The sequence below is a fragment of the Otolemur garnettii genome, unplaced genomic scaffold, assembly GCF_000181295.1.
Source record: "Otolemur garnettii isolate 467f Iridium unplaced genomic scaffold, OtoGar3 scaffold00064, whole genome shotgun sequence".
Lineage (NCBI taxonomy): Eukaryota > Metazoa > Chordata > Mammalia > Primates > Galagidae > Otolemur > Otolemur garnettii.
The window spans coordinates 10,701,573-10,710,819 of NW_003852459.1; the positions used below are offsets into that span (position 1 = coordinate 10,701,573).

At 41.3% G+C, this 9,247-nt stretch overlaps 1 protein-coding gene across 2 annotated transcripts in view; it reads right to left on the minus strand.

Annotated features, from left to right (window-relative positions):
• NEB (nebulin) overlaps positions 1–9,247 on the minus strand; it is a 212,936-nt gene that overhangs the window by 149,410 nt on the left and 54,279 nt on the right. For both annotated transcript variants that reach the window (XM_003793019.1, XM_012807124.1), the window contains exons 38-46: positions 8,738–8,944; positions 6,618–6,722; positions 5,510–5,617; positions 4,089–4,400; positions 3,331–3,537; positions 2,761–2,865; positions 2,499–2,606; positions 1,545–1,856; positions 699–905 (exon numbers count right to left, since the gene is read on the minus strand). In XM_003793019.1, the coding sequence (XP_003793067.1) occupies positions 699–905; positions 1,545–1,856; positions 2,499–2,606; positions 2,761–2,865; positions 3,331–3,537; positions 4,089–4,400; positions 5,510–5,617; positions 6,618–6,722; positions 8,738–8,944 (1,671 nt within the window). The remainder of the gene's footprint in view (positions 1–698; positions 906–1,544; positions 1,857–2,498; positions 2,607–2,760; positions 2,866–3,330; positions 3,538–4,088; positions 4,401–5,509; positions 5,618–6,617; positions 6,723–8,737; positions 8,945–9,247) is intronic.

Genomic DNA, 9,247 nt, shown 5'->3' on the forward strand with positions numbered 1-9,247 from the left:
CTTGAGCCCAGGAGTTGGAGGTTGCTGTGAGCTGTAATGCCACGGCACTCTACCCAGGGGGACAGCTTGAGGCTCTGTCTCAAAAAAAAAAAAAATTTTTTTAATCAATGCAGATACAAATTGGAACATGTGGCTAGTGTTTATAGTATTGGGCACACACACACACACACATATGTATATCTTTTTTTGAGACAGTGTCTCACTCTATTGCCTGAGGCTAGAGTGCCGTGGAGTCAGCCCAGCTTACCCAAGAGTCAAACTCTTAGGTGCAAGCAATCCTCCTGCCTCAGCCTCCCCAGTAGCAGGGACTATAGGCAAATGCCACAATGCCTTGCTAATTTTTCTATTTTTAGTAAAGAAGGATTCTTGCTCTTCTTTACACTGATCTCAAACTCCTGAGCTCAAGTGATCGTCCAGCCTCGGCCTCTTGGAGTGCTAGAATTACAGGCGTGAGCCACTGCACCCAGCTGGGGACCTATATTTTTGGTGATGTCTATGAGATAGGATGTTTCATTAAATATTTGGGGGGGGGAACTAATTAGGAATAATTCCTATCTACTTTAATCACAAGACTCTTTTCTCAAAGTAAAGCTCAAGTGCGATGCTCTGTGTGTGTCAGGGAAACCTCAGGGTTCCATGTCAGATAGACCTAGATTCTCTCTGATGCACACGGGACACTACAATACTGAAGGACTTACTTCATTCATAATTTTTGCATTATTCTGGGCCAAAACCATGTTCATGGAGTCCATCAGTGTGGAGTACTTCAAAGTGTCTGGGTGCTGGCGGTACTTCTTCTCACTAATAATCTCCATGGCTTTCTTGTTCTTCTCAGCTTCTAGGGAGCCCAGAGGGAGCCAACCAATGCCCTTCATGAAGTCAGCATAGTCAGCTTTGTACTGATTCTGCAGAAGGGAAAATGAAGAGAAGGACAAATCAAAACCATACCGTGGTTGCTTCCATTAGGGCACATACATTATTCCTTGGAAATTAACAGCTCAGCTTTAACATTCCCAAAAAGAAATGCAGGCTTGGTGTGGTCTGCTTTGGATTGGGGGTTAAAATCAACTCCCCCGAACAACAACGGAGCCAAAATCCTGAACCCAAAACCCCCTCCCCAAAACCAATAATCCAAAATGCAAGGTTAGAAGTATTAGAATGAAAGAGGGCTGCAAGCGAAGGACTGTAACTACCAGGTTCTCTGATTTCTAACTTTCCTGTTTATCCCTCTATCAGTAGCCTGTCATGCTTTCGACTATCTTTGCTTCCTTCAGTCTGTTCTTCCTGAGATCAAATTTCATTTGCTACTGCCGATTTCAGAATCCAGCAATGCTCAGGCAGTAGTATTAGAAAATAAAACTTTAGTTCCTAGGATTGATCTCCTTTTGTTAAAAGAAATCAATGGAGGGTTACAAATACAACTCCTCGCTGGAAAATTGCGCATGAATTTCTTTCAGGGTTTTCAAACCATCATTACTATGGTCATCCACGATTTGCTTATCACCCAGAGTAAACACTCAGCAAATGTCACGGCTTTCACGTACATCACTTTGAATCTGCATCATATTTTTGGCCAACTCAAAGTTCATGGCATCAGGAAGCATGTTGTAGGTATGGATGATGTTCCTGTAATTGGCGTTGGTGGCCACTTCCTGAGACTTCTTGGCTGCCACCACACTCAGCATGTCCACTGGGGTGTGGAAGGACGTCTTGGATTTCTCATATGCCTTCTTGTATTCCCGGTCTGACTGCATCTTGGCCACCTGCATGAAGTGCACCAGCTTGGGGTCGTCCTCCAGGCTCCGGAAGCCAATGTGCTTGCCTTTGGCTTGTTCGTAGGCTTGTTTGTATTTGTACTGTGGACGGAGAAGAAACCATGGAGATGAAAAGGGTGAAAGGAGAATGAAATACCTTTCATTAAGCGACAGCAGCTTTGTGATCGGTGAAGGGTGTTAGAGCTACTCTAAAGTTAGACAAGGAGTTGCTTGGGAGGGACAGGGACCAAAGTCGTTTTACTTCTAATTTCCTTACAGACTTCAGTCCCTGGAAAGAAAACAAGCTTAGCGTTAATCAAAAAGATGTGTAAATAGGCTGGTTAAGGGAGATTCAGAAAGCAGATTTTCCTGCTCAGCAGTCTAAATGACAGAAAAGGCTGCAGGCATGATTTCTCATGGTGTATCTTTAAATTCAGCAAAGCCTGGTCATGGGTCCCCTGGGTAAAATGTATAGACCGCATTCTAACATTTGCTTAGAATTTTCTACGAGTGACTTGAATACTCTAGAAGCAACTTATTTTAACAAGATTCAGTCACTTTTTACATTAAATAATGAGCGCACAAGAGGGTACTTGGATTGGGTGAAGGGAAGTGTGTCATGTGTCACGAGGGATGACGTTGCCACCAGCCCCAATGGCACTGACCACAGCTCTGGAATGTACCCAAGGGCCATGCATCTGCTCTATTCCCTCAGCCTCAGGAACGCCCCACGGGAGCACTTACGTCACTGGCAATGTCTCTAGAGGATTTTGCAGCCTTTATGGGGATAGCATCAGGCCTCAGATCATAGCCTTTCTTCTTTTCTTCTTCCCAGCCAGCTTTGTACAATTTCTAAACAATGAAATAGAAAAACAACAGCATCTTATTATTCGTGTTGGAGTGGGGATCCTGCCTCAAAGCAGTTGGCAGGTGAAGACAGATATCCATTATGTGTTAGCGCCCTTCAACCTTTGCCCCCTACTTTTGTTGCTGTTAATCTACTTACATCACTCATGGTAATTTGGTTCATTCTGGAGAGTAAAATATCTGGAGTATCAGGCATGACGTGAATACTGGTTTTGTCTTTGTTCCATTTTTCAGTATAGCGCCTCTGCAACAAAAAAGCCAGGTGCAGGATTACACAGTAGGACAAGTTTGCCATAGGGCTAGCAAAAGGAAGAGCTTGGCATCTCTCTGGTGGAAGAGGTTAGATCTGATACTGGAAATGAATGAAATAGCAAGAAGATGGGCTGAGGAAACTGGACATGCAATAGTAAAAAAAATCATCAAATAAAGGAGCCCTCTTCCACTGAAGCAGCAGCTGCCATCTTGCTCCCACGGCACAACTACGAAGAGTTTTATGGATCCGTCCTGTCCTAACATAGTGTTGAGACTCAGCCAGAGGGGCAATGTGAGAGGACGCTGTCTAGACATGATGGGAGCTACAGAGTTCCCTGCTCTCACCACAACGATCAGAAAGATAAAAACTCTGAAGAAGAGACGAGGGCAACTGCCAGGCTCGAGGGCAGAAGCACCATGAGTGTTCTCTGGCCAAGACTGGCAAGCGAGTCCTCACCTTGTCCATTGTCAGTTTGTTACTTTTGTTAAGTTCCTGCTCCATCGTGTCCATGGCGTACGTGAACTTCAGCTTCTCTGGGTGCTGGCGATACTTCTTCTCACTAAGAATCTCTCCCGCTTTCTTTGCCTTCTCCACCTCCAGGGACTGAATTGGGACCCAGCCAATCCCTTTCATCCAATTGGTGAAGTCAGATTTGTATAAATTCTGTACAAGAAAAAAGAAATTTCATTTCAGAAAGAGTCGGGGCTTGGATTTCTTTGCCTAATGATTTATTCATTGTCGAAAAGAAAAGGGAGTGGGGCGAATAACCTGTTTTTCACTCCTTATGGATTTTTAGGAGAAAATCAATTATAAAAGTGATTTATTCATGGAGATTTTGAAAAGGGAATCCTGACTTGGCATTTCCTTTTAAAAATTATTTTTTTGTGGAAAGAAAAAGTGAATAGAATTTTACACTGGAAGATATTTTATATAGAGATCACCCATTTGAGCCTCTTAATTTTTTGGAGATTACATCATATGTTGGGGCTAACATCCAAAGTTTAAATATATGTAATAATAATAGCGACAATGAAGCTACATGTTATCAAGTGAGTGTAATCCTAAAACTCCAAGTTTTGGAGAGGATCCTTAATTACAGTGAGTGTAGCGTGGTTTAGGATGGAATAAGTGGGCAAGTGGCTGTTTTTCCTTCCTGCCCACTAGAATGGATGACTGACTAACTCCATGCTGACCGCCTGGTGACCGGTACGTACGTCACTCTGAATCTGCATGGCATTCCTTGAGTGTTCCACATTCAAGGCGTCGGGCAGGAGAGTGTAGTTGTGGAACGGTTGTCTGTAGTTGGTGTTGGTGACGGCCTCCTGAGATTTCTTTGCAGTTGTCACGCTGACCATATCCAGAGGTGTGTGGTACCTGGTCTTGCTGGCCTCGTAGCCCTTTTTGTACTCACGATCCGACTGCATTTTGGCCACGTTCGTGTAATGAACCAGTTTAGGATCATCCTGAAGACTGAGAAATCCAATTTGCTTGCCTTTGGCTTTCTCGTAGGATTCCTTGTATTTGTACTATTCGGAAATGAAGGGAAGACATAGGTTTGATAGGGTAGAAGTTTGATATAAACCAAATTCATGGGAAAATTAAAGAAAAGCCAAATTCGGTCTGAATCTAGGTAACATCTAACTCTTCTTAGTAAGGTAGAATTTCCATGGTCTACCACCTCCCTACCTTCCACCTCCTTTAGTGGACCTAATTTTCATAGACTGGACATGCATCACATGTGCTCAACAGAAGTTTCTGATGTTTACCACCTCCGTATGTTGACCAGTTTCTCACAGTCTCTTGGGTGGTCAACTTACAGAGACTCTGTTGTATTTTTTAATTAACAACTTGCAAAATAACTTTTTAATGGATGGTTTTGAGATCTGCTCTGAGGATAATTAAGAACATAATAATTGGTAATTTAAATCTACTTTGTTCATAAGTAGATTCTTTGAATATGCTCAAAGTTCCCTGGAAAGTTTTATTTATTAAGCATTTAATGTATTTTTTATTATCTTTTCATTATTATAAAATATTTGCATAATCATGGGTAAATTTCCACAGAGTTCCAATACAAATTAGTATATTATACTTGAAATTGAATGAGTTTTTACTCTATCAGGCATTATATCAACCTATCAAAAATACAATTTATTTGGAGAAAAATAATTAATTAATTAATTGAAATCCTATTATTTTATCTATAATTCTTCCTGGTTTGCCATATTTTACTCAATTCTTTCATTGTGAAAATTATCCAGTTAAAACATTGTATTCTTTAAAAATACTTGGAAACTTTTTTGATTTAGTGATCATTTAGTATACCAAGACTTTCTTTTTCTTGATAAAATCCAAATAAAAGGGGGGTTTAAAGTTCATGACAATAATGCTAATGAAAGTTCTAAATGTTTCATAGTTTGCAAACAAAACGTTTTCTTCTATGTAACAACTATATTAAGTTTTCAAAGAAATTGTAAGCAGAACAGTATAAAAATCATTGGCACTTAAGACTTAAAGAAATATTTTATATTGTAATTTCTTTACTTGCTTCTTTATATAGTTCATATAGTCTCTATAGCATGTATCGACTATAAATATACAGAGATAGTGTTTACCAGTTTCAAGTTAGACTTACATCACTAGCAATGTTCCTGGAACTTTTTGCCGCAACAATTGGAATGGCATCTGGTCTCAAATCATAGCCCTTAGCAATGGTTTTCTTCCAATCTGCTTTATAATGAGACTTTAAAAGAAAATATTATTTTATTATCTGACATCATTAAAAGAAAAATAAAGCGGGGTGCCAAAATGTTTCTTATAAAATGTTAAGAGGTATCGCCTTTCTATTAAGAGACTCCATGAAGTCAGGGTTATCTTCATCTTCTATGTATCTATTAAAAAGCATCAGTAAACCGTACGTGTAGCATAATTCAATTGATCAAAAAATGTGTATGTTTGCATAAGGAAGCCATGGAAAGGTAATGCTTTGAATGTGAGTTAACAGATTTTCACTTTTTAAATTATTTTCTATATTTCCAACTTTTCTATAACAAGTACATAATACTTTTGAAAAGTTGTTTTGTAATGAAGCGTTTCAAACTTACAGAAATGTACAGACACTCAAATTAAAGATTCACCTGTAGTACTGCCCAGCTTGAATTGTATTAATAATTACACATTACTTATAAAATGAGAAAAAAAAATTAAATGAACCAAAAGCATAAAAATGTATATTTGGAGATAAAACAGAACCTAAAATTATTAGGGAGAATGACTAAGACACTATTTTTTTTTTTTTTTTTTTTTTTTGAGACACAGTCTCACTACGTTGCCCTCAGGAGAGTGTCATGGTGTTACAGTTTACAGCAAGCTCAAATTCTTGGACTTGACTGATCCTCTTCCCTCAGCCTCCTGAGTAGCTGGGACTATAGGTGTCTAACACCATACCCAGCTAATTTTTCTATTTTTTAGAAGGGACAGGGTCTCATTCTTGCCCAGGCTGGGCTCAAACTCCTGAGCTCAGGAGATCCACCAGCCTCAGCTTCCCAGAACACTAGGATTATAGGCATGAGCCACCATATCTGGGTGACCTGTTTTTCTTTTTTGACGGGGTCTCACTGTGCTGTGAAGCTCGTGTGCACACAGTGGCACTTCCTCTTAAATTCTCAGTGCAGGCGTTAACACAACTGGAAAGCTGAGGCCAGTGTGAGCAGTGTCAGGCAGGCTCCAGCCCACATACTCACATCGCTCATGTTGAGGGCGTTGACCTTGGCTTGAATAAACTGAGGCAGTTCAGGGTCTATGGTGTACTTGTGCTTCAGCTTCTCCCCCTCCACCTTGTAGTTCAGCTGAAAATAAAGGAGAGAGCGCTGACTCAATGTGACTTTCACCAAGCACACACTTGTTTCAAAAAGAAGGTTAATAGTTGTGTTTTCCGTGTAGAAGGCCAATGCCTGCCCTACGCCACCACAGGGAAGGGGCTCTGGCAGACACATTCATGTCCTTATTCCACCAATACTTATGGAACGGCACTGCAGGCCAGGGGGTGGTAACTCCTGTGTTAAAAGGGGTAAGGTAAGACATTTATAATTTACTATATTTAGTTATTTTGAAGTGTACCCTTGCCTTGTGCATTGTGAGTAAAGAGATGGTTATGTTAATCAGTTTGATTTAAGTTTTCCACATTGTATATCAAATCATCACATTGCACCCTATAAATGTATACAGTTATGATTTAATAAAAAATTAAATTAAAAAAATGGAAATACTAATTTTAAAAAAGGTAGGGGTAAGGAAGCCAGCTCTTGGAGCATAAAGTCCAGGAGGAGACAGACAATGAACGTGCAAACTACAAACTATTGCTAGAATTTGTGACGTGTTGTCAATAGATAACTATAGCAAAGAAACAAGGCTGGTCAGTGAAGGGTCTCTATAGAGGTAACATTTATACTCAAGCTTGGAGAAAGGGGAAGGGGGTGGGTAGAAGAAGAGCATTCAGGGCCCTGCAGTTGAAAATGGCTTGGCCACCTTGAGGAACTGGGAACAGCCAAAGTCACAGCCAAACTGGTCACGGGTGCCCAGCAGAGGGGAGAGCAGGGCCACTGAGAGGAGGGCCTTTTCAGCCAAGTTCATGAGTGTAGACTTCACATTCAAGGGGAAGCTGCTAAGAGGTTTTACATGTACAAGGGACATGATTTAGGACAGTCTCTCTGGTTGTCATTTGAGACCTCAAGCAGGGAGGTCAGACAACAGCTCATTGCAGCTGCCCATATGGGAGACTAGGAGCTGGAACTAGGGTTGGTGGTGATTAAAGACAGAAGCCCTCCAACAAGCCGGAGGAGAGATTCACAGGCAGCCAACCGGCACAGGCACTGAATGTCGGAGTTCACGCAAGCAGGTGTTAATGGGGACTGCCAAGTTCCTGGCTTGAGTAACCAGGTAGATGTGGGTGCAGTTTATCAGGTTGGGGAAGACTTAACTGTAGTGATACTTAAGTGATACTTAAACTGTAGTGATAATACAGTTTTCTCAGTGAACTGGAAGAACACGAGAAGTGATGCCTCGCTCAGGGCAAAAGAAATCAAAAGAATCTATACCACTTATTACCCATAAAATAAAATTAATCCTTAGATATCTGCAGTAACAGGGGTAACTCTGAGAAACAAAATCCATGAATAAGCCTCAAATCTGAGGGAGCGAAGCATTCCAACAAACCCGGGGCTAAAAACACCAACAGTCGTCCTGTCTTTGCTCTTTCCTTACCTCTCTCTAGGAGGCATTTAAAGAGAACTCTGAAATCACCGAATCATGTGACATCCCGAGCATTGCAATTAGCCTCTACTGAGAGAATAAGAATCCAGATAGATGTGGTCTCAGAATGAGACCCCAGATGACTTCAAACAAACAGCTTATCTCCTCCCAGAGGCCTCAGTCTAAGGTTGCATCTCAGAACACGAACTGTTAAGCAAGGGGACTGGGACTTGATGCCTCTTGCTACAGAGCTAAGTAGAACCACCAAGACTCAGAGCAACAAACGGCGTGCTGTGCAATTGAGACAGAGTTTCAGATAATAGTAACAATGTCATTTCCTATGTATAATGGGCAATCTGCTGATGTATAGCACCAACTATGTTTGGAAAATAAAGGAAATTTGGAAGATTCTCCCCCTTTCTCCCTCTTCCCCCCACCACATTTGAGTTCTTGGTTGCTTCCAAAGTAAAACCTTTCTCTGATTCCTTTGAAAGGAACCTACTTGCTAACACAGGTGCGGACACATGTAGTGAATTTAAAAGGATGGTGAAGTGGCTCGGACACAGGGGCGGGGCTATTCAAGGACAGACTCTTTTGAAGGGAAACCACTTACATCACTCAGCTGCTTCGTGTTCTGCTGAGCCAAGACCATGCCCATGGAGTCAGGCAAACTTGTGAACTTGATGGTATCAGGGTGCTGCCGATACTTCCTCTCATTTAAGGCGTCGCCGGCTTTCTTGACCTTCTCAACCTCCAGAGAACCAATAGGGATCCATCCGATGCCCTTGAAGAAGTTGTTATACTCGTCCTTGTAAACATTCTGTAAAAGAGTCAGCCCCTGTGAGGAGACACCCTGGGGGATATTCACGCCTTTCTGGGATCTGTAACTCTGTCCACTGGAAATGACTAGCAAAGCTTCCGCACGCTCAAGTCTAACTATGTCTGTCCCCGAGTTTATTACCTGAAATCTGGTAATAAGGAAAAGCAGTTCTGTTGTTAGATTTTATTGCACAACACAGAAAGGAATCTAGGTCAGATAATTCCATAGGGACTGCTAAAAAAAGAAAACAAGCCCCTTTTGACAATAAATTGGTAGTCTTTCAATAATGGTTGTTTATTCTAA